The sequence below is a fragment of the Ictalurus furcatus genome, chromosome 4, assembly GCF_023375685.1.
Source record: "Ictalurus furcatus strain D&B chromosome 4, Billie_1.0, whole genome shotgun sequence".
Taxonomy (NCBI): domain Eukaryota; kingdom Metazoa; phylum Chordata; class Actinopteri; order Siluriformes; family Ictaluridae; genus Ictalurus; species Ictalurus furcatus.
The window spans coordinates 36,083,662-36,109,023 of record NC_071258.1 but is presented as its reverse complement, the minus strand read 5'-3'; the positions used below and the strand labels follow the sequence as shown (position 1 = coordinate 36,109,023).

The 25,362-nt window shown below is 42.5% G+C and overlaps 2 protein-coding genes across 4 annotated transcripts in view; one reads left to right on the top strand and one right to left on the bottom strand.

The window, feature by feature from the left end:
- Positions 1-627: 627 nt before the first annotated feature.
- On the top strand, positions 628-15,741 carry slc27a2a (solute carrier family 27 member 2a). The gene is made up of 10 exons (XM_053623809.1): positions 628-1,223; positions 10,181-10,390; positions 10,609-10,767; positions 10,885-11,009; positions 11,092-11,286; positions 11,388-11,478; positions 14,149-14,347; positions 14,436-14,533; positions 14,844-14,974; positions 15,278-15,741. The coding sequence occupies exons 1-10, from the start codon at positions 749-751 to the stop codon at positions 15,452-15,454; spliced, it is 1,860 nt and encodes a 619-aa protein (XP_053479784.1). The 5' UTR covers positions 628-748; the 3' UTR covers positions 15,455-15,741.
- A 555-nt stretch (positions 15,742-16,296) lies between these two features.
- The window catches only part of hdc (histidine decarboxylase), a 12,093-nt gene continuing 3,027 nt past the window's right edge, over positions 16,297-25,362 (bottom strand). For 2 of the 3 annotated variants that reach the window (XM_053623808.1, XM_053623807.1), the window contains 11 exons: positions 24,963-25,135; positions 24,458-24,571; positions 24,127-24,249; positions 23,829-24,017; positions 23,574-23,717; positions 23,153-23,219; positions 22,835-22,997; positions 20,809-20,896; positions 20,610-20,708; positions 19,607-19,708; positions 16,297-17,126 (listed from right to left, as the gene is read on the bottom strand). In XM_053623808.1, the coding sequence (XP_053479783.1) occupies positions 16,479-17,126; positions 19,607-19,708; positions 20,610-20,708; positions 20,809-20,896; positions 22,835-22,997; positions 23,153-23,219; positions 23,574-23,717; positions 23,829-24,017; positions 24,127-24,249; positions 24,458-24,571; positions 24,963-25,135 (1,910 nt within the window). In that variant the 3' untranslated portion in view covers positions 16,297-16,478. Of the gene's footprint in view, positions 17,127-19,606; positions 19,709-20,609; positions 20,709-20,808; positions 20,897-22,834; positions 22,998-23,152; positions 23,220-23,573; positions 23,718-23,828; positions 24,018-24,126; positions 24,250-24,457; positions 24,572-24,962 lie in introns of all 3 variants that reach the window. The other variant, XM_053623806.1, reaches the window with a different exon arrangement.

Below are 25,362 nucleotides of genomic sequence, written 5' to 3'. Positions count from 1 at the left end.
TTTGTGAATATGGACTAGCTTACGCATTTCTGAATGGGATCTTATAAATGTATTCATTTTGAGACTGTATGTATCCATAATAAAATGCATGGCGTGTTGTTGTTTAATAAACATATAGGTTGTAATTGTTGGTAAACTGCTGTGGTATACGAGGAATAAAGCACCTGCTGGGGGGTTGTTATTGGAAAATAGTTCACTTCAGGCAGGGGCGAACTCAGCACTATGGGTAAAAGTAGGCAACTGCGTCGGGTCCCCAGAAGCCAAGGGTCCCCTAATAATGCACACTTCATATATTTTTAATGATAAATGCTCAATAACGTAAATGCTGAAAATGTAAATATCGCCGTTAGAGCGATGTGAAATGATTCATATCGCTGTTATTTCTTACCCAGCGTCACTGCGAGCCCCTTTCCCCAACCCCAACTGAATAGGGCCCCATTCTTATATCTTACCAAGGCCCCCAAATCATTAAATTTGCCCCTGACTTCAGGGTTTCAGTCATTCCTGTCACTCTTTTGTGTATTATTGTGAATGAAAGCAGCAGGCAGGTTTCCGTCCTATAGTGCACAGTGCATGGACCATTTGGCTTTCCATAGCTGTTTGTACATGGAATGGTGTAAGGAGTACATGAATCCTCTCCGCCCCTCGTGCACATTGGATATTAAGTAACACCTCTGATGTTCCAGAGGAAAGCAGTTCTCAGGTGTGGACGAGTTCAGCAGGACTCTGGGTCACGGGTCCAGTCAGCATGTCTCTCTTGTACGCGGTGTGTGTGGTTTTGGTGGTGCTTCCTGTCGTCCTCCAGGTCTGTTGTCCGTATGTAGTGCACGATGTGCTGTATGTCCTGAAGGGAATCCGCGTGGCGATGAGGATGAGGAAGTTCCGCAGCTCCACTCCGTGCTACACCGTCCTGGACCGCTTCTTAGACGCGGTGAAGGAACATCCCGAGAAAACGTTCCTGGTGTTTGAAGGTCGCTCCTACACGTACAGAGAGGCGGATAAACTGGGCAGTAAAGCGGCGAGGGCTCTGCTCCATCACAGCGAGCTGAAGGAAGGAGACACCGTGGCGCTGTTTCTCGGGAATGAGCCGCACTTCATCTGGCTTTGGCTCGGACTCTGGAAGCTGGGCTGCACCGCCGCGCTGCTCAACTCCAACATCCGCGCCAGGTCCCTGCTCCACTGCTTCAGCTGCTGCGGGGCCAAACACCTCATCGCTGGGGCAGGTACTTCCTAACTCCTAATGCAAATCACTCTCTCTCTCTCTCTCTCACACACACACACACACACACACACACACACACAAACACACACAGTTGTGCTCATAAATTTACATACCCCTTGTAGAATCTGAAAATGTTAATAATTTAAAAAAAGAGAGAGGAATCATTAAAATTACATTTAGTTGTTTTTTTTTTCATTTAGTTCTGCCCTGAATAATCTATCTCACATAACAGATGTTCAAATAAAGTCCACACAGCACAATAATAACTGGATTTACACAAAGGAACCAGGTTAAAAGTTTACACACGCTCAGTTATTAACACTGTGTGTGGTTACCTGGAGGATCAATGAAATAAGTGTGTTTATGTTTTGTGAGAGGGGGCGCACGGTGGCTTAGTTGTTAGCACGTTCGTATCCCTGTGTGTGCGGGGTTTGCATGTTCTCCCCGTGCTGCGGGGGTTTCCTCCGGGTACTCCGGTTTCCTCCCCCAGTCCAAAGACATGCATGGTAGGCTGATTGGCGTGTCTAAAGTGTCCGTAGTGTATGAATGGGTGTGTGAGTGTGTATGTGATTGTGCCCTGCGGTGGATTGGCACCCTGTCCCGGGTGTACCCCGCCTTGTGCCCGATGCTCCCTGGGATAGACTCCAGGTTTCCCTGCGATCCTGAAAAGGATAAGCGGTACAGAAGATGGATGGATGTTTTGTGAGAGTTATTCATGAGTCTCTTGTTTGTCCTGAGCAGTTAAACTGCCCACTGTTCTTCAGAAAAATCCTCCAGATCCTGCACATTCTTTACTTTTCCAGCATCTTCTGCATATGTGACCCGTTTCCATCAGCTGCTATATGATGTTCAAATCCGTCTTTTCACACTGAGGACAGCTGAGGGACTCGTACACGACTATTACAAAAGGTGCAAACATTCACTGATGCTCAAGAAGGTATACATTAACACGATACATTGAGTGCCAGGGGGGTGTAAACTTTTGAACAGGACGATCGGTGTAAATTGTTTTGCAAATTTTGTCCTCTGGGAAACATGTAAATATTTTATGTAACTTCTGAAGGGCGGTACTAAATGGGGGGGAAAAAAAGATCTTTAAACAAAATAACAGTCTGCACTACACTCTTAAAAACACTGGGTTACAAACATTTTTATAAAACATAATTTGTAGCCCCACGGCCGGGTAAATACAGGACGGAACACTTTTTGGGTTAAATTAACCAATCAAGTTGGGCTGTTAATTTGAACCCAGCAAAAGGGCCACTTTCATTTTTACAAAAACGCTGGGTTAATTTTATTTCAGGATTATTTTTACTCTTTGAAAATGTCAAATATACCACATTATAAACAAACATGTCAACACCTTTATCTCCTTTATTTATACACAAGAAGGTGTTCAGAAATGTATCGCTAGAGCTGATAAAGTGGTGTTTATACAGATGTGGCCATTAAAAGTGAGAGAGAGGACGTTCTCCTGTAGTTCTCCTGCTGTTCTCCTTCAGTTCTCCTGCAGTTCTCCTGCAGTTCTCCTTCAGTTCTCCTTCAGTTCTCCTGCTGTTCTCCTTCAGTTCTCCTGCAGTTCTCCTTCAGTTCTCTTGTAGTTCTCCTTCAGTTCTGCTGCAGTTCTCCTTCAGTTCTCCTGTAGTTCTCCTTCAGTTCTCTTGTAGTTCTCCTGCTGTTCTCCTTCAGTTCTCCTGCAGTTCTCCTGTAGTTCTCCTGCAGTTCTCCTGCAGTTCTCCTTCAGTTCTCCTGCAGTTCTCCTTCAGTTCTCCTGTAGTTCTCCTGCTGTTCTCCTTCAGTTCTCCTGCAGTTCTCCTGTAGTTCTCCTGCAGTTCTCCTGCAGTTCTCCTTCAGTTCTCCTGCAGTTCTCCTTCAGTTCTCCTGTAGTTCTCCTGCAGTTCTCCTGCAGTTCTCCTTCAGTTCTCCTGCAGTTCTCCTTCAGTTCTCCTGTAGTTCTCCTGCAGTTCTCCTGCAGTTCTCCTGCAGTTCTCCTGCAGTTCTCCTGCAGTATGTCACTCAGCAGTCAGCGCTGGCGAGACAAGCCGGGTCACATTCTTTCAGTGAGTAAACTGGTTTCTAAAGGTGTAGTGAACATCTCATTACATTACATTGAACAGTTAACTGGAGGACCTCATCTGGACTAACGATATGTTATTGAAGAGTTAAAAGTTCTGGTATGTGACCACTGTTTTATCATAGTGTTAACGTTATAATGACAGTAGTTTCATAATTTCATTGAACAGTAACGGAGGCGAGCTGGTACATCACTCCCCCTCCTCAGGAGACACACTAGTGTCCTACAGTACACTACAGGCTGTGCACTTTAGAGTTTACTGTAGTGCATTCACCTCCCGTACTGGCTGCCGCTGGCTGGAGCCCCGCTCTGAGCAGGTGGACGGCTTCAAGAGTTTAAAAAATAAAAATGTAGCATTATGAGACTGAGGTCATAATATATTGAGAATAAAATCTCAGCATTATGAAAAGAAAGCATCATTTTGAGAATAAAACATATTAATGGTAGAAAAACGGCATGATTATCACAACGATAGAAAGCCGAGCTGGCGGCTTAATCGATGCAAGAAACGGATGTGGAGGATTTGGTTGAATCTGACTTCAGGATTGTACAGAAACCCTAAGCAGCCATGCATTATTCATTTCTTCTTTCTTGTTTTCTTGTGATCTCGACTTAATCTGTCTGTGTACTCGACATCCATCGTCCCGGGGTTTTTGGTTAAATGCCTGAAATAAGGACTGTGGTTAACACAAGCTCAAGATATGTTCACGTTCTATACTACGACATAAAATACATCAGTAATACCCCACTCGGGATTTTGTTAAGCTTTTACGTGTATTGAATAAGATGGTTGCTAACGAGTAGATAAACGTGACTACGGAGGCGGTCGGGGACGTTAAACATCATCACGCCAAACAGGAAACTCCTCTACTACAGCCTCGTTGTGTTTATACTCGCACTCTTACAAACTATTCCAACTCAAACTTGTAGATTTATCAGTTTATAATATTTTCCAATTGTAGTGTTTTTTTAAATAAAGACTGAAAGAGTTGTCGGAAGCGTAGCCATGGTGATGTTGAAGTCATGTGACCGTGGTGTAGTTCGTTTATAGTCTAACATTAGCTTTTTACTTCTGGCGAGTGTATCTAGGCTTCAAAATTCATAGAATTTGTGAATCTTATCGTAATGAACGAATCATATAAGAATCATAATCTTTTGTTGGTCACAGAGTTTATTTTCTGCAATAATCCAAAAGCTAATGGAAAAATCCTGTTGGTTTTTGTGGAGGGAATCGGGGTGATGCTAACGTCTGGGGTGGTCTACAGAAACACCTCCCTGCAGGACTGACGACTTCCACATTAGTGTCTGACACTTGAGAAGGGGACATCCCTCTCTCTCTCTCTTAATGTGGAGATAAAGTCCATCTCTACAGCGGGGAAGGTGCCAAAGTGCATGTAACACCACTCCCAATCACAAAGCGCCAGATTTTCTCCAGATAAAGTCACGTCATGAGAAAACAGCTTTCGGTTATGTCAAGATCAAGAAAAAGATCAAGATCAAGATCAAGAAAAAGACAAAGAAAAAAATTCTACTGCATGGCTGCTTAGGGCTTCAGTAGGATTGGGTTCAGCGACAGAGAAAGAGGATGAATCCTGCTACGCTTTCACCAGTTACTTATTGACTTGTGGATCTCCCCATAACCCCCCCCCCCCATAAACACTCACTCAGTACGTTTACATGGACAACAATAATCCGATATTAACCCGATTAAGACGATACTCTGATTAAGAAACTAGCATGTAAACAGCGATTACTGATGACCTTAATCCGATTAAAGTCATACTCGAAGTAAACACGAATCAAATTAAGGCGTGTGGAGTATTCCTGTTTTAGCCACATTATGGACGTGTATTTCAGACATGTACACACCTTAATCACACTATTAACCTCGTGTGAGAGTTTTCACCGCATTGTGCGACAGGACATGTACACACACACGGCAGCGCTCAACCGTTTGACGGCAAACAAGAGAGCACGGCTGCGTCCCAAACCGTGCACTTACCTGCTATATAGTAGGAGAAATACATGTATCTCTATATACTATATAGACGGTAAGTACGCGGTTTGGGACGCAGCCCACGGCTTCAAGCAGTCGTCTATCAACACGTACAGCACGACAAATAATTAACCGCACTTGAAACTTTCGTAAAATTAAAAATAAAAACACCCAAAACTGTATACGGTTCCATAACAAAGACCAACTGTATGTTGATACGTGAAATTCTGGAGGAACGTCGGACGGCGTGGCGTGGGGACGTAATGACGTGTGACGTTAATTGATCTATGTTCTATAACATGTAAAACGGGAACATGAAAGGAGTATTCTAAAAGCGACTCATGTAAACACCTTAATCACATTATTGTCTTACACAAAGTAAGGTCAATAATTAGATTACTGCTGTCCATGTAAACGTAGTCATGGATAAATGACTCCGCCCCCTCCCCTTCCTGCATGATATCAAACTGAAGAATCAAACCTCAGCAGTCTGGGCGATTTTAAAGCATCACAGCCATAGAACGAAAGAATTAGTACATTCAAGCATTATTTTATATGACAGGTTTAAACTGCAACGCGTTCTTGTCTATACTTAATACAGCGTAACGAAACATCACTGTTCCCTAGACAAAAATATAATCATGCCAGTACCCTATATTCATTTCTTTCATTGTAAAACTAAACTTTTCATTCAAATAAACAAATAAATGGATGATGTGCACTGAATAGTAAACAGCAGCCCAGTAGTTTCCTATTTCTGAATAGTTTTTCATTTGACTCTCATTTGCAATACACGTTAAGTTCACAGTCCTGTAGGCATAGCTAGCCCACGGCTTTAGCTCTCTGTTTTTCCGGTCGTTGGAAAAAAGTAAAATCGGAGAAAAACGGCATGATTATCACAGTGATAGAAAGCCGAGGCAGGAGCTTAATAAATGCACGAACTGGATGTGGAGGATTAGCTAAATCAGCCTTCAGGGTCGGGTTCAGCGACAATGACATTCTTTGTGTTTTAGACAAAGAATCTGACAAAGGGGATTTAACACTATTATCACCTCTCAGGGGCAGAGGAGTCCCCACCCACTCACACCTGTCTGACATCAAAGTCAAGACAAAAATAAGTTTTTTGCCAGCCACAGCAGACCGGGCCGCTTTAAAGCATCAAAGCCATACAGGAGGAAAGAATGAATAGTGCTTACAAAAAATACATTCAACAATCATTTTTTATTACATTTTTAAATTGCCATGTGGGATTAGATTCTTAAACAGAAGCACAGTAAGCGTCCTGGCCCCGGTCTCCCGTCTGGTCTCGCTGAATCCCGCTGTAGTTTTTTCTCTTTCTCCAGCGACACATTTAATCGCACAGCAGGTACGATCGCTCGCGGGCGAAGAGACCGTGATGTGAATTTGAAGAAGTGTTTGGGGTTTCTGGCAGTCTCAGACAGAATGGGGACATTACTGAAGAGTAAAGGGGTGAAGTTTTTGGGCAAAAGAAACTGCTGATGTAGATCTTTGATGTGCTGGCTCGCAGTACGAGTCGAATGACGATATTTCTGCAGGTGAACCCATTAATCAGCCTTTAAATTTGCACCTGAATCCAAAGCTACTCATAAGCTATTCAAGCTCCAGTACGTGAGCTCACGCATTTTACTCCCTGGATTGCCCAATGAAACCAACTGCATTCCTTTTCTTTAAAAAAAGGTTTTAAAAAGTGAGTGATACCTTCATTAACTTTTTTAAAGACTTTGTTTTCTTGTCCCTTGTCCAAGTTGTAACTGGTGGGTCAGTGGAAACAGGTCAGTAAGAAATTCAGTTGCTCAATAAGACCCATTATGAAATGCAAACAATATAGTAACATTTTTCCCCTCGTATACCACTAAAAAAAGGACATATAATTGAGGAACATCGAGTATGTGACGTACACTTCAGGGTTTTCTTTAGCGCGTCCACCTCGCGTACCGGTCGACGCTGGTTCGAGCCCCGCTTTGAGCAGGTGGACCAGGTACAAGATCACATTTCAGAAATAAGATAATAAATTTAGCACAAGAGCTAATAAGTAAGCACCCCGCACCCTTCGAACACGATTTCAGCCGCAGGGACTCAGTACCACACCACTGTACCCTCTTTCTTCTTTCTTTTAATTAACTAAAAAAAATGTAACAATTTTGTAAATAAATTTAATTTTACAGGGAATACTGATTATGGATGAAGAGTAGAACTTGACTAAACAAAGTTTTTCCATGAACCTTTTGATCTCCAGACTGGATCTGCTCGAGGCAGAAGAAACCGAGAAAATTTTCAAATGTTACAACATGAAGTTTTTGTACTTTAACTGCAAAACAAATTCGACAGACTGTACTTGTCCTCGTTGCTGAGGTGATCCCATCGAAGGTACACCTTTGGTACCTTTAGTGTTTATCTTTCACTTGGGAAGGTACTGCATTGCAAGTACCGCTACACTGATGTGTGGTGGAAAATTACCTTCTGAAGACGAATTAATGTTAAACTCAGAGACCCAGTTGAGTCCAACGACCTAAGAGTTACAATAAAATTAAGTAGTTCACTGCACAGGTCTTAGTTACAGGTGAACCAAGAAGTTCATGCTTATTGGTCGACTACAGATCAAATGAATAGAATGATCATAAACATTGAAAATCTGAAAATACTAGGACTGTGAGAATGACATGACCACGACCGCAGCTTCTCATTCCACAGGAGTCTAAAATCAATCCCGATGGAGTAAGCCTCCATCTATGCCTTACGTGTCTTACTTCTTCCTGCTTTCTCACACAGGAAGTCTAAACAACTAGAACAGCTACTTTGAAGTTCCAAATGGACATTTTCAACGCTTGTGCTATTTTCTTACAGACACTTCCCATTGTGTGAAGCTCAACAACCTTTTGCTGCACATCACAGCTGTATTCCTTGCTCTTACCCGTTGTTATGAATCACTAAGGGCGTTTGGCCATCATCAGTGGGTCATTAGCAGGCGGTGCTCTATCAGTGGTGTACATTATGTACTTTTAGCTGGAGGAGTGTGTTTCGAGGACAAACTCACTGTGATGACATGCGTTGTTAATAACAGGATCAGGTGTGTTGGAGGAGACGGTGAGTTAGTGTACATGTGCAGGACTGGATTGGGAAAGCCAGAGGTAATCAGCAGGGCTGTTATCTGTTGCGTTTGATCTTTGCCCTGTTTGAACCTGAGGAGTGTTTTTACTGAACAAGAGGCCAATGACTCCCTGATCACTCCGATTTTAAACACTGTCAGCTCATTTTAACCTATATTTATCTCTTCAATCAGTAAAATAAATTCTTCTTCTTTACTACCTTCTTCTTCCTTTTCTTTGTTTACTTCTCTCACCCCTCCCCCTCTCCTCCTCTACGAGTTCAGCTGTTCCGTGTGTTTTTGTAGAGAATGCAGACATGGAAATGAACTCTGATAAATATCTTCTGAAGAATTAAAGCAACAGTCCAGTCAGCTCTGTGGAATTTCCCACACATAAGAACACTAACACACACTCTTTATAATCACAGACTCACGTAGTCTTGTATTATTTTCATATAATAAAGTCACGGGCAAAAGTCGAATCACTCTCAGGACAAAATGATGACAAAATAAATGTCATTTATAGTGACAGGACATTTACTGAGTTAGTTTTCAGATGTTGCAACAAAATGGTCAAAAAACGTACGTTAAGATGTTAATTGTGGAAAAACAAAAGTTTGTACCCCCTTTTCTGACTGTGATATTAATGTTCTCTAATAACTTTTATGTCCACCATTTATCGTTAATAAACTGTCATCAAACACTTCCTCTTTCACTGGACTTGTGAATGGGATACATGAGCAGAGCAGAAAAGGTCTGTGATTGGTCAGTGTCTCAGCAGAAAGGTCTGTGGTTGGTCAGTGTCTCAGCAGAAAGGTCTGTGGTTGGTCAGTGTCTCAGCAGAAAGGTCTGTGGTTGGTCAGTGTCTCAGCAGAAAGGTCTGTCATTGGTGAGTGTCTCAGCAGAAAGGTCTGTGATTGGTCAGTGTCTCAGCAGAAAGGTCTGTGATTGGTCAGTGTCTCACAGACTGTAATATGTTGAATTGAACTATTTTTAATGAGTGATGAGTCTGTCTGTATTTTGCAAGTTTTTATTGTTAATTTTCTAATTGTGAAACAGTAAACCATTGTGACATCTTATCACATGCGCATGCAATAAAAAGCATCTCGTAAAAGCATCCCTCATAAAACGTAGGTCAATGACAGGAAGTGTGTAAAATCAATGAAATTAAAAGAGTGAGGCATGACGCTGCTGCTGCACGCTGCAGTGAGAACATTTCCCCTTATTATTCCCCGCTTTGTTTTTCAGTCTAAAGACACAATTTATAAACTGCACCTTTAATAACACTTGAGAGTCGTTCATGATTTTGTACAATGTATAGAAGGTATGTCAGTGTGTGTGTGTGTGTGTGTGTGTGTGTGTGTGTGTTCGTTCTTAAATATCGTGCCCTTTTCATATTTCAATTCAGCAAATGTGAAGAGTGTAACCTAAAAAGAAATAATTTCATCTCCATATCACGGAAGGGGAGGGGCTACAGCATGGGATTCATAAATATTAATGAGATCACTACTAATCTGTGCTTTAATACAACAACCAAAACTGAACACAAACATCTAAACACTCGTGTTTTAACAATGTACCATGTACGGAGTCTCTCCGCATGTGCCGTGTTGTGGCATGTTCTAATCGTGTTTCTCGACTGATGCCTTATTATATGGCATGGGTTGAGTCATGGCGTGTTCCCGCTGCATGGGTTGAGTCATGGCGTGTTCCCGCTGCATGGGTTGAGTCATGGCACATTTTGGAATACTAGAAAACTTTATTCCTGCTTGTTGTCTGCAGATTTACAGGAAGCAGTGGAGGAAGTACTTCCTGTATTGAAGGAGCAGGAAGTGCGTGTCTTCCTGCTGGGTGAAAATTGTGAGAAGAATGGAATCATAAACCTCAGCGAGAAAATCAATGCTGCGAGCGACGAGCAACTACCGTGCTCACTTCGAACCAAAATCACCATGAAGAGCCCTGCACTCTACATCTACACTTCAGGCACCACTGGTAGGACACACACACGCACGCACACACACACGCACACACACACACAGACACACACACGCACACACAAAGACACATTAGTATTCAGAATTCTAAAGGTTTGCTAGCTAGCTAAACCTTTTATAAAGACAGTGATGGAGGAACTGGGACAGAACTATCAGGAACATCGTCACCTCGGCTGTGCAGTGGTGCAAGACACACATGTGCTGCGTGTGTTTCAGGTCTTCCAAAAGCAGCTGTGATCAGCCATGAGAGGGTGTGGCTGGCCTCCTTCCTACAGAGCATGTCCGGCGTCCGTTCAGATGATATTATCTATGTGTACCTGCCCCTGTACCACAGCTCTGGCTTCCTCATGGGCCTGACGGGGGCAATAGAGCGAGGTATGTCTCTCAGACATATCTCCACCCCCCCCCACACACACACACACAAACAACCACTGAACTAACCTTACAACATTGTCCTTTTCTACATGTGTAACGGTGTGTGTGTGTGTTCAGGAAGCACAGTGGTGTTGAGGAGGAAGTTCTCAGTGTCTCAGTTCTGGAACGACTGCAGGAAGTACAATGTGACGGTGATCCAGTATATCGGAGAGATCATGCGCTACCTCTGTAACACACCCAAGGTAACACAACACAACATACACAACCCTAATACCCACCCAGGCTAACACACTAACTCCCTCAGATACGTGTTTTCTCATGTAGACGGACAGCGACCGCGTGCACAACGTGCGTCTTGCTTTCGGAAATGGTATCCGTGCCGACACATGGGCGGAGTTTCTGCAGCGATTCGGAGACGTGCGTATCTGTGAATGCTACGGTGCGACAGAAGGAAACGTTGGCTTTGTCAACTACCTCGGGAAAATAGGTGCCGTCGGCCGGGCAAATGCCATCTTAAAGGTTACCACGGAATTTAACAACTATAACATTTAAATAAATAATAACAGAGGTGTGTGGAGTCTCATTAATGTTCCGTGTTTTCGATGTGTGCGTTTGTGTAGCGACTTTCACGTTACGCTTTGATTAAATACGACACCGAGATGGGAGAACCAATACGAGACTCCCGAGGATTCTGTGTGGAGGTTTCTACTGGTAAGTAGGAAGATCTGTACTGTTAGAACCAGACTTTCTAAAGAACCCTGATGTTAGGAAGACATTGGTAAAGAACCCTGATGTTAGGAACAGATTGGAAAACAACCCTGATGTTAGGAACACATTGGTAAAGAACCCTGATGTTAGGAAGACATTGGTAAAGAACCCTGATGTTAGGAAGACATTGGTAAAGAACCCTGATGTTAGGAACACATTGGTAAAGAACCCTGATGTTAGGAAGACATTGGTAAAGAACCCTGATGTTAGGAAGACATTGGTAAAGAACCCTGATGTTAGGAAGACATTGGTAAAGAACCCTGATGTTAGGAACAGATTGGAAAACAACCCTGATGTTAGGAACACATTGGTAAAGAACCCTGATGTTAGGAAGACATTGGTAAAGAACCCTGATGTTAGGAAGACATTGGTAAAGAACCCTGATGTTAGGAAGACATTGGTAAAGAACCCTGATGTTAGGAAGACATTGGTAAAGAACCCTGATGTTAGGAAGACATTGGTAAAGAACCCTGATGTTAGGAACACATTGGTAAAGAACCCTGATGTTAGGAAGACATTGGTAAAGAACCCTGATGTTAGGAAGACATTGGTAAAGAACCCTGATGTTAGGAAGACATTGGTAAAGAACCCTGATGTTAGGAAAACATTGGTAAAGAACCCTGATGTTAGGAAGACATTGGAAAAGAACCCTGATGTTAGGAACACATTGGTAAAGAACCCTGATGTTAGGAACACATTGGTAAAGAACCCTGATGTTAGGAAGACATTGGTAAAGAACCCTGATGTTAGGAAGACATTGGTAAAGAACCCTGATGTTAGGAAGACATTGGTAAAGAACCCTGATGTTAGGAAGACATTGGAAAAGAACCCTGATGTTAGGAAGACATTGGTAAAGAACCCTGATGTTAGGAAGACATTGGTAAAGAACCCTGATGTTAGGAAGACATTGGAAAAGAACCCTGATGTTAGGAACACATTGGTAAAGAACCCTGATGTTAGGAAGACATTGGTAAAGAACCCTGATGTTAGGAAGACATTGGTAAAGAACCCTGATGTTAGGAAGACATTGGTAAAGAACCCTGATGTTAGGAACACATTGGTAAAGAACCCTGCTGTAAGGACTGAGACTGGATATTTTCCGCAGGTCAGAAATGCGTGTGCACCACGGTCACCTTGTTTCTCCACACGAACTCTGAGGAAAAGAAGTAAAACATGGCTTCCTTTTCGATTGCGATTTTTTGGGGCGACGTTCAGGTCTTTTGTGTGGTTTTTGAGGTGTACTTGTGCTGGAAACATTTCTGAAATCTGGCAACCCTGCTTCATGATATTATCTGTACTGTGTTCGTCTTTATCTGTACTGCGTACAATGCTACATCTAAAACCACAGAAAATGAGATGCTGGAGTGTACACTGTATGTTTCTGTAGCTCTCAACTGCCTACTACGGGGTTGCTCTAAAAATTCTACTATAGATAGTCGCCTATAGCGTAAGTCAAGTGTGATCGCCTCTTGCCTTCATTTTACTTGAGGCTACGACGTAATTAACGTCATCCTGCACCACCAAAATTTATGGTTGTGAGCCGCAACTGGTTAAGACCAGATTTGTAAAGAACCCTACTGTCACAAGCGGTCACCGTATTGCCTGGTGAGTCTTTAAGATAAGATAAGATGAGATAAGATGAGATGAGATAAGATGAGATGAGATAAGATGAGATAAGATGAGATGAGATAAGATTCTTTGTTTTTGAGCAATCAATCCAGCGAACACGCAGTTCAGTTAGGCAAGTAATACAATAATACGACATAGATGCAATTTAGGAAAAAGACGAAGGGGGGGGGGGTGTCTAAGTGTATAAGAAGTATATAAATGTGTATAAGTACAGTCTTGGTGCAGTTTTAAGGATATATACAGTGTTATGTAGATTGTTATGCACCAGTACACCAAGACAAATTCCTTGTAAACCTTGTACTGCAAATGAATGGATTACTGCAAATATCCACTGTGTCCACGTCTTAGACAGAGTTTCACTGGTACAAAGTGTTTGACTGGATATGTGTTTGTCATCACTCTACACATTCTCCCAGGTCTACATATTCAGTAGGATATACCCCAGAATGCATTGAGTTCACTGAAACTACCAGGGATTAGCTAAGAATCTCAGTGTCACTAAAAGTAGGTTAGAACCATTCCTTGTTAGTATTCATTCATTCATTCATTGTGCTTTTGCTGTGATATTTCGATCATGGTGTTTTTCACTGAGGAGGCTAGTAGGCTAAGTAGTAGTAAAGTAATAGGTAGTAGTACCAAACCAACACTTCCTGTTCACCATCTTTATATAGACCTAGTGGATTTGGACCGTTAGAGAGGGTTAGTCCTCCAGGAGACCACTGTGCTTTGCACCACCTCTGGTGTCCACTGGAATTAACAACGCCACCTTTTATAACTAGCATTGTTAATGAATTGAAAAGACCTTTAGCCTGTGCCTGCTGTTCTTTCTGTCCATCATGTGGAAGCAAAGACTAATGAACTGAAGTTTTACACCTGTGTGGTGTATGCTAACGCAGAAGATAAGTCATAGTTATTTAAAACCACAAAGCCATCAGAAGTCATGTGTGTATAATTGTGTGTGTGTGTGTGTGTGTGTGTGTGCAGGAGAAACAGGCCTGCTGGTGTGTAAGATCACTAAAGTGGCTCCATTTAGCGGCTATGCTAACAACAAGCAGCAAACCGAACAAAAGAAGCTGAGGAACGTGTTTGAGCAGGGAGACTCGTACTTTAACACTGGAGACCTGATGAAAGTTGACCAGCAGGGCTTCGTCTACTTCCAGGACCGCATTGGAGACACGTTCAGGTGCTCGTCCACCAAACAAACCAAGCTTGTTTAGGATACAAGTGCTGTGTGGGTGTGTGTGTGTTTACAGCCGTTCACTGTGTTGCAGGTGGAAGGGCGAGAATGTTGCTACCACTGAAGTGGCTGATATTCTGATCATGTTGGACTTCATCGAGGAGGCTAATGTCTACGGAGTCAAAGTGCCAGGTATGACATCAACATCTTGCAGAAAATTCCAGTTCATCACTAGTAGTGTTGAGTAGGTTTAAGGGATTTGTTTTTGGTGGTGATGGAAGTTCTAGTGCTTAGGTTGTAAACAGGCTTGTTGAGAAACATGTGATTTCAGATCTATTGTGCAAGCAGCGTTTCTGAAGTAAGACCAGATCAAACCAGACGGTCTTATAAAGAAGGATAGGCACACTTAACAGTTTAGAAGGTTTATTATCTGCTAGTTTATGAGATTATTGGTTTACAAGAGTATGTGGCCTTCACTGACACCTGAGTGTGTGTGCTTAAGGTCATGAGGGCAGAATCGGAATGGCTGCTATCAAGCTGAAGGAGGGACTGGACTTCGACAGCTCTGTAGCATACAAGCACATCGAGAGCTACCTGCCCATGTACGCCAGGCCACGTTTCATCCGGATACAGGTAACACGGTCACATGATACCCATGTGCTGGATGATAATTAAACCCTGTGAAGGTGCTGCGTTAGACTGTAAATGCTTTTACAGCACAACACTGCTGAGGTCTGGATTGTGATTGGTCAGAAGAGAAGGTGTGGATGATTAGTTCTCTATAACAGCAGCTCTGATGGTAGCGCGGGTTTATATCAATGCGCTCGTTCTAATTCGTTATCGTTTCTACAGTAACAGCTCGTTCACAAGGACGTGTTTGTCCGGCTCAGCCTGAGGGTGCTCACAGTATCTCTGTGTTTCTCTGCTCTCCTGCAGGAGATGCTAGACACCACAGGTACCTACAAACAGATGAAGATGAAACTGTCCGAGGAGGGATTCGATCCCGGAGCCATTCAGGATAAGCTGTACTTCCTGGACGACAGGAAGAAAACCTACGTGACCATGACGGAGGACATTTTTAACTCCATAAGCAATGGACAATTGAGATTATAACACACACACACACACACACACACCTCTCAATCAAGTGCCTTGAGAACCAGAGATGTTTATTATTCAAACATAGGACATAATTACATGTATAATTTGTGTTTTGGGAGATTATACATGAAGAAAAGGAAGAAGAAAATGATGTAGATATCTCTGTAATACTAAAAACACCTTATAGTTATTTTTGTATTATTTGCTTTATCATTTTGATAATTATGTAAAGATTTCACCTGAAGCTGATGTCAGTATGGAAAGTTTAATTAAATGTGATTTTATTTTTTTTTTAAAAAGATTTGAAATAGTGTGTGTCTTTAATCTTAATGGGGACTGGATCCTGTTCACACACCAACCTCATGGGGACTAAAGATGTTATGGGGACTAATGTCCTGGTCAGGAAATGTCCAGCTGCACCTACAGGTCAGAACAAAGGCAGTCTTTAATGCTAAATGATTTGACTGATCTTTTAAAAATAATTTTATCCGTATTACACCAACCAAACGAATACACTGAGTACGATGAGCGCTTACGACGAAGCACATCATCATCTTCATCATGACAAAAAGCAGAGGTGGAAACATCAACATTATTTCTTGGCACCTCTGAAGGGGTCAGCGTGGACAATATGGAAATAAAAATACCCGTCTCCCATCTACACACTTGCTCAGTGCAAATACAACAGATCACACACTGTGTAAAAAAACACACACGTTTTTTTAAATGGTTACCATGCCAACAGTCAGCGATATTACTTTACCTGCCTCTTGATAAATGTACAGGTGATGTAGCTGACAAGGCAGAAGCCCTGTTGGTGCAACTGGTACAAATGGAAATATATTAAAGAAGTGTAATTAGGAAAAAGGTGTGTGTGGGTGTTATTTGGTGGGCAGTGGGCTGGGTGAGTGTGTGTGCGAGTGTGTGTGTGAGTGTGTGTGTGAGTGTGAGTGTGAGGGAGTGTGAATGTGTGTGTGTTATTTGGTGGGCAGTGGGCTGGGTGAGTGTGTGTGTGTGAGTGGAGTGTGAGTGTGTGTTATTTGGTGGGCAGTGGGCCGGGAGAGTGTGTGTGTGAGTGTGTGTGCGAGTGTGTGTGTGAGTGTGAGTGTGTGAAGCAGTTGAAGCAGTTAGCCTTGCTGAAAGGCCAGTAAAGCTGCTGAATGGCGCACTGAGCCCAAACCTGCGGTATACTCGGCACACTGTGGAACTTCATCAGACGCTTCTGCGCCGTTCTCCGCCCCTCAGGGCTCTCTGGAATCTTTGCCAACACTCCGAGGGGCGGGGCCTCCTTCAGAGTGTGGGCGTGGTCAGGCCTGGTTGGCGGGAGCTCTGCACTGCAGCTCATCGAGCGAATGGCACGCCTCTGATTCTGACGTACCAGATGCTTGTCGATCATGGACGGCTCATGCTGCGTCTCCACTTCCTGTTCCTGCCATAGAGTTTCTTCTTCGGTCTCGCCGTCCAGTGAGAGCGCGTGGGGGCGGGGCCAGCGACCTGGCTGCAGGATCTCATTGGCCGTGCGCTGGATGATGCTCCAGTCACGGTGGATGTCTTCAGGGCGTGTGAACTGTGACGTCACAGTAAAGCGGATGATCAGTTTGGAGCCGACGGCAGCCGGAATCAGAAACATGCTGCCGGAGTGCGTTATTCTGCGTAAGAGCTCCTGCGTAAGAGCATTTCCTCCCTACACACACACACACACACACACACAATAAACATACATTCGTGCATGTTTCACCGATGATCCATTACAACTTTTGTTAAGCGCCCTCTAGTGGGCAAATTTTATCATGCAACAGTTTGTGCTTTTAAAATGGGACGGTAAACACACAATACACTGTGAATACACTGTTGCTAGGCAATTCAGAAAATGGACACACAAGCTAATGACTGAAGCAGAAACTATGCTTCACTTTTTACGCGCACGCTAGGAACAGCGTGGCCCGATTTTTCTAAATTGTTCATTTAATTCTTTTGCACTATTTAGTTGTTCCAGAAGATGGCAGCAGTGACCCAGGGCTGTTGATTCTCGAGGTAATCGAAGAAACAATGGAAGAGACGGAAATGAGTGCAGGTTCGAAAGTACTCGCATTTGTATAATTCTAGCCTTAAAGTGTAGGATTTGTTTACGGGTGCTAATCGTGGCGAGAGATTGCCCAAGCATTGTTCTTCATGTTGTTGTGATTCTTCTTCGTTGTCGTCCTTCGCACCAAAAGACTTGCTTTACTGCTCTGTACTGACTCTTGTAGGCCAGGAGGGGAAGTGCAAGTTGTCTAATATACATGCATCGACTGCCTGTGTATGCGTACATGTGAAATGGAGTTTACTTTGAAAGGCTATGCGTACGACTGTGCAAATATGCTAGCGTGCGCGTAAAAAACGAAGTATACCAGAGGCTTGAGGCTAATAATTCGGCTAGCTACCACATAGCTGTAAAGACAATGAGTGGAAATGAGACAGAGCCATTCTGAACGTCAACATTTACCTCAGATGTGTTGGTAAATGACCAAAAAAAAGTCTCTATGACTAAAATTACACTTTAATCGCACTTAATATGGGCTTCTAGCTAGTATTAAGCCCATAAATCTTTGATATATGGACAATTTAAAGACACAGCGATAGCAGAAATGACACAGAAACATCAGGAACGTCAACATTTACCTCAGATGTGTTGGTAAAATACCTATAAAAAGTCTGCAAGAATAAATTTATACGAATTGAACTTAGCATCAAGCAGTAGCTAGTACTTATCCCGTAAGTGTTTGATATGGACAGTGTATACACACAGTGATGTTAGAAATAAAACAGAAACATCAGGAAGATGAATTTTTACCTCAGATGTGTTGGTGAATTATTAAGAAAAGACTCAGAATGACTGAATTACACTGTGTTTACTCTTAGAATTGACTCCTAATGGCTAATTTCCACAAATTGTATCATATTGTGAAATGTTAGCTCAGAATATTTGGAGTCGTGAACATCACCTCTCCTGGTTCTGTAACTGCTCTATAAACCAGTATTGCACAGCGCTGCTGAGTTCTGGACTGTGATTGGTCGTCGGGTGGTGATTAGTTCTCTATAACAGCGGCTCTGACAGTAGTGCAGGTTTATATTAATATTAATGCGCTTGTTATAATACGTTATGGTTTCTATAGTAACGGCTCGTTCACAGGGACGTCATTGTCATTTATAATATCGTTCATCTGTAAGGAGATGTTTATGTAAGGTGTAAGGAAGGAGTCTCCAGTGTCAGCGCTGTGTAACAGTCAGAGGGAAAGCTGGAACTTTCAGTTTTCCACATCTTCATCACAGAGTTTACACTTCTCTACTGTTTCTCACTAACACACACACTGTGATTATTATCTTATTAACATGAAGAGAGAGAATAAAGAGAGAGAATAAAAAGAGAGAATGTAATGAAAGGGAATAAAGAGAGGGAATAGAGAGAGGGATGGTGAGGGAATGAGTGTTTATAGCTGCTATAATGTAAGTGAGAACAGGAACTCACTCGTTTCACGAACGTTAAATGCAACTATAAATGGATAAAAAGTATGACATATAATTCTTTAATAAATTTCTGAACATGCTGTAAAACGCTTTAGAAGTTCCTACTTTTCTCTCCTTTGAACTTAAAAAATCATTAGCCTGTGTGTCTGATTAAACAACACACACACACACACACGCACATACGCACGCACACACCCACACACATCCACACACCCACACATGCACATACGCACAAACGCGCACACCCACACACACACCCACACACACATGCACATACACGCACATACGCACACACACACACCCACACACGCACATAAGCGCGCACACACACACAAACATGCACAGAGGTCAAAGACTGAGTTTATAGACTGATTGTGAGATTACGAGGTGAACAAACTCAACTCCTCAAATACTGAGTGCCACACAATGACAGTAAAACTGCAGAAATGTCTCCAATTAGTGTTTTATTATGTTTATTATTGTTATTATTATTATTATTATTATTATAATTATTATTATTATAATTATTATTATTATTATTATTATTATTATTATTATTATTATTATTGTGCTGTGAGTGTTTCTACTACGTTTAAATGGGGGTTTTGTTGCGTTGTTGTTTGGCAGTTGATGTGTTGTGTAACATTGTATACTCACAGTCATACTAAACACGACCAGTCCCAGGTGTCTCTCTGCTGGAATGTGGAAGTTTGAGTCGCTCCTCACCAGAGACTCGAACAGTTTGGCCATTTCGATCCCCTACACGGAGAAAACAACACCAAAATAACACAACACCACAATAACACTACACTAAACACAACAAAACACTAATGGAGTAATGTGTTATTAAGTGTGTAATTGTGTATAAGTGTGTAAGATGCTATGGAGCATTGGAAGTATTGGAATATGAATTTGGGATATTTGTATAATATACGTCACAGTAAATGAAATAGTTCCCAGGGAAGAGTAGACGCTTTCAGAGTGGCTGAACTCCGCGTTCCTGGAACCGTAACCACTAAACTATAGTTAATGTCTTCTACTACTCTTATTAAGTAGTTAATTTAGTATGTTAGCTGCTAACGATTGCCAGCAAGCTAATCTTAACATAGCTTAACTAGCGAGATTATTACATACATTGTTACGCTGGGCATCGAGTGTTTAACATCATTGTTGGAAACTAGGTATTTGAGAATATTTTTAAAATTAGTTTGTTTGACCGCTCTGAAAGCATCGCATGCTTCAGCTTTGACCCAATTTACATAAAATTAAATGTATGTATGATTTCTTTTATTATATATCAAAACCATAAGCTGTAATTTTGAATGATATGTTTGTATCTTACCCCTCGCTTTTCCAGAACAAAGAAACAAAACACTAGATAAAAGATAAACTGTATTGAATACACTACAGAAAAAAAAATTTACTGTGACATGTATATAAAAATATAAAATATCCTAAATTTATATTGAAATACTTTTGTCAGATTCCAAGCTCCAGAAGATGGCACCGATTAGAAAATGTGCACCACCTGCTGGACACATACTGAACTGCGTTACATTGTTTTGATCCAATTGGCTAATTATTTTATACATTATTTCACTGTCTTATCCCAAAACTAATTGGGTAAAAGTGATGATGATGATGATGATGAACATCTTACGTGTCGAATGTGAGCCTGAAGGTTCTTCAGGCCAAAGGAGCGAAGAACAAACCACAACTTTAATGAGCGGAAACGACGACTCAGAGGAATCTGCCAGTGCTGGAAAGAGGGAGAGAGAGAGAGAGTGATGGAATAGTGTTTGGAATCATAATGTATTTAATATGAAAATGTGTGTGTACATGTATGTGTGTGTGTCTACCATAAAGTCTGTAGCTCCGGAGTTGTCATGTCTCAGGTAAAGAGGATCAACACTGAACGTCTGCTGGAGTTTAAGCTTATCTTTCACCCTACAGGAACAAACGCACACACAATTAAACGACATAAACACTAATGTATGAGTGTGTTAGTGTGTTTGTGATGTAAGGTGTGTATTCAGGTGTATTTTGTGCTTCAGGTGTGTGTACAGGTGTGTATTGATTTATCGGGTGTGTGTGTACAGGTGTGTATTGATTTATCAGGTGTGTGTACAGGTGTGTATTGATTTATCAGGTGTGTGTACAGGTGTGTATTGATTTATCAGGTGTGTGTGTACAGGTGTGTATTGATTTATCAGGTGTATGTACAGGTATGTATTGATTTATCAGGTGTGTGTACAGGTGTGTATTGATTTATCAGGTGTGTGTACAGGTGGGTATTGATTTATCAGGTGTGTGTGTGCAGGTGTGTATTGATTTATCAGGTGTGTGTACAGGTGTGTATTGATTTATCAGGTGTGTGTACAGGTGTGTATTGATTTATCAGGTGTGTGTACAGGTGTGTATTGATTTATCAGGTGTGTATGTACCGGTGTGTATTGATTCATCAGGTGTGTGTACAGGTGTGTATTGATTTATCAGGTGTGTGTGTACAGGTGTGAATTGATTTATCAGGTGTGTGTACAGGTGTGTATTGATTTATCAGGTGTGTGTACAGGTGTGTATTGATTTATCAGGTGTGTGTGTACAGGTATGTATTGATTTATCAGGTGTGTATGTACAGGTGTGTATTGATTCATCAGGTGTGTGTACAGGTGTGTATTGATTTATCGGGTGTGTGTGTACAGGTGTGAATTGATTTATCAGGTGTGTGTACAGGTGTGTATTGATTTATCAGGTGTGTGTACAGGTGTGTATTGATTTATCAGGTGTGTGTACAGGTGTGTATTGATTTATCAGGTGTGTGTACAGGTGTGTATTGATTTATCAGGTGTGTGTGTGCAGGTGTGTATTGATTTATCAGGTGTGTGTACAGGTGTGTATTGATTTATCAGGTGTGTGTGTACAGGTGTGAATTGATTTATCAGGTGTGTGTACAGGTGTGTATTGATTTATCAGGTGTGTGTACAGGTGTGTATTGATTTATCAGGTGTGTGTGTACAGGTGTGTATTGATTTATCAGGTGTATGTACAGGTATGTATTGATTTATCAGGTGTGTGTACAGGTGTGTATTGATTTATCAGGTGTGTGTACAGGTGTGTATTGATTTATCAGGTGTGTGTACAGGTGTGTATTGATTTATCAGGTGTGTGTGTGCAGGTGTGTATTGATTTATCAGGTGTGTGTACAGGTGTGTATTGATTTATCAGGTGTGTGTACAGGTGTGTATTGATTTATCAGGTGTGTGTACAGGTGTGTATTGATTTATCAGGTGTGTGTGTACAGGTGTGTATTGATTTATCAGGTGTGTATGTACCGGTGTGTATTGATTTATCAGGTGTGTGTACAGGTGTGTATTGATTTATCAGGTGTGTATGTACAGGTGTGTATTGATTCATCAGGTGTGTGTACAGGTGTGTATTGATTTATCAGGTGTGTGTACAGGTGTGTATTGATTTATCAGGTGTGTGTGTGCAGGTGTGGTGAATTTTAGACATGCATACAAGTGTGTAATGAGCTTCAAGAGTACATGTATCTGTATGGGTGTGTATATAGCTGTGCAGGAGTGTAGTGATCCTCAGGTGTTTGTACAGGTGTGCAGTGAGGTGTGTGTGTGTGTGTGTGTGTGTGAGAGAGAGAGAGCAGTTGTGTAGTGATTCTCAGAAATGTCTGTTTTAGAAAAAGATGTTTTTAGCTTTGTGCTAACATAACACTGAATATCCCATAGGAAGGCTAGTGGAAATTAGCATTATAGTAAGCAAGAAGGTGCTTACTGAACTATGGCAACACTATGGCAACACTAATGGGACAAACACTAAATTAGACTGCACCAGTAGGGGGCACTAATGCTAATCCGTTCCCTCTCTCACCAGAACGCTGTGCAGTCGAAGTGCACCATCATCCATTTAGACGGGTTGAAGACGAACGAGTCTGCGTATTCCGTCCCAGACAGGAAGTTGCGTAATTCAGGACAGAGGAAGGCGGAGCCTGCGTACGCTGCATCAACATGGAGCCACAGACCTTCACGAGCACCTGACACACACACACACACACACATACACACACACACACACACACTGTGTTGGCAATTTGGAGTATAATTTAACATAAATATATAGGTAACAAATCAGAGTACATAGCAGCACACACACGTGCACACACACGCACAGTAAAACGGCTAAACTTACAGATGGGTCCTAGCTCCTCCAGACAGTCAAAGGAACACACACCTGTAGAACCTAGTGTAGCACACAGCTACGCACACACACACACACACACACACACACACACACACACTATATTACTTCACTTAACTAGCCAGCACTGTATAATGTACATAATGTTATGTAGCTAGTCATACATTGTGTAATATAAGTTATGGTAGCTAGCTAGGAGTACACTGTATTATGTGTATTTTATGCTAGCTACCATGTGTTTGTGTGAGTTAGCTAGCTGTGAGCTTTCAGTGTGCTGTGCAATGTGCATGATGTTAACTAGTTAGCACCACTATGTGTCATTTACACAATGCTAGTTAGCTCCCTACACATACTCTATGTAATACACGTTTTATTTTTTGGGGAGTTTGCCAGCGTTGAGCTACGCAGTTACCATGACAGGCACTAAGCCCCGCCTCCTGTCCTCTTGAATGGCTCTCTGCAGGGTTTCTCCACGCAGCGAAAACTTTTCATCCGTCTCCAGAAACCTGATCTTCACCAGAGAGATCAACCCGGCCTTCTCCACTGAGGAGTGAGCCTTCACACACACACACACACACACACACACACACACTTATTTGAAGTGATTTTAACCTTTAATTATGCGCATATTAATGAGGATGATTTGGAGTGTGTGTGGTGTGAGTACCTGGTCTGAGGCGTAGGCGATGAGTGTGGAGTTCAGCGTGGACTCGTCCGTGTCGGTGTGTGTGTCAATGAAGGCATCGGTGTGTGTGTCGGTGTGTGTGTCTGTGGGCGAGTTTCTGCTCTTCATCTGCAGGATTTTGTCTTTACGGGAAGCGAGCAGGGCAACCAGTGTGCACTCACTCACTGTACTCTAACACACACACACACACACAGTACACTTAACACTGATACACTACTCAACACTGGTGTTTATTGTGATTAGTGTGTGTGTGTGTGTGTGTGTGTGTGTGTGTGTGTACCTGCAGTATTCCCCCTCCACGGCTCTCTGGATGATGGTGCAGGAAATGATCTGGCAACCCCAGTGCTTTACACAGCCAGTCCATCACACACATCTCCAACTCTGTACAAGCAGGACTCGATGCCTATAACACACACACACACACACACACACACACACACACACATTCTAAATTTCTTTGATTCATAAGTCAGTACACAGGAGAGATTCAGAGATAGTTATTAGACCAGGATGTGTGTACAGGTGTGTAGTGATACACACCTGTGTGTGTGTGTGTGTGTGTGTGTGTATATGTGTGTGTGTGTGTGTGTACAGGTGTGTGTGTGTGTTACCCAGGTGAAGCCGAGGCAGTTGATGGCGTCGGCCAGCATGTCTCCCAGCAGTGATGGCCATGAGGTCAGAGCAGGAAAATATGCATGCATGTGGGGACTCTGCCAGTGAACAACCTACACACACACACACACACACACACCTGTGAACATCTTGCTGAACGGAGAAAATGGAGAGTGAATCAGTTGACTGAGAGTGTATGGAGGGGTGAGTGAGGGATGAGAGGGATGAGTGAGTGAGGGGTGAGTGAGTGAGTGAGTGATGAGTGAGTGAGTGAGGGGTGAGTAAGGGATGAGTGAGTGAGTGATGAGTAAGTGAGGGATGAGTGAGTGATGGTTGATGAGTGAGTGAGTGAGGGGTGAGTGAGTGAGGGGTGAGTGAGTGAGGGATGAGTGAGTGAGTGAGTGATGAGTGAGTGAAGGGTGAGTGAAGAGTGAGTGATGAATGAGTGAGTGAGGGATGACTGAGTGAATGAGGGGTGAGTGAGTGAGTGATGAGTGCACTGACCCCGGGCATGATGATGTTCTCCACATCCTGCATGATGGCGTCCCATGGCTCCGGCTCATGAGGAGCTTTATCAGGAAGCTGAGACTTCATGAAGCCGGGTTGAACATCCGGGAGGACACGCCTCTGTCTGATCTCCGTCAGGTACTGACAGATATAATCCACCATCTCCTTCCCTAACACACACACACACACACACACACACACACACACACACACCGGTCTCTCTAGATTAGCATCGTGCATGTCTTTAGTCATCACACACACACACACCTGTAAAGAACATCTGGAATAGCTTCAATATTATGATGGACAGAGATGTGAATAAACAACAGTTTAACAGAATCCTCTCTGCAACAGAACTGAACCAGTTTTATAGTAGATTTCACACAAATGACCATAA

Bases quoted from the DNA above. Each gene is read 5' to 3' on its own strand.
- slc27a2a (XM_053623809.1), top strand. From the start codon at position 749: ATGTCTCTCTTGTACGCGGTGTGTGTGGTTTTGGTGGTGCTTCCTGTC. The intron at 1,224-10,180 runs GTACTTCCTAAC...TGTTGTCTGCAG, and splicing joins ACACCTCATCGCTGGGGCAG to ATTTACAGGAAGCAGTGGAG. The intron at 11,479-14,148 runs GTAAGTAGGAAG...GTGTGTGTGCAG, and splicing joins CTGTGTGGAGGTTTCTACTG to GAGAAACAGGCCTGCTGGTG.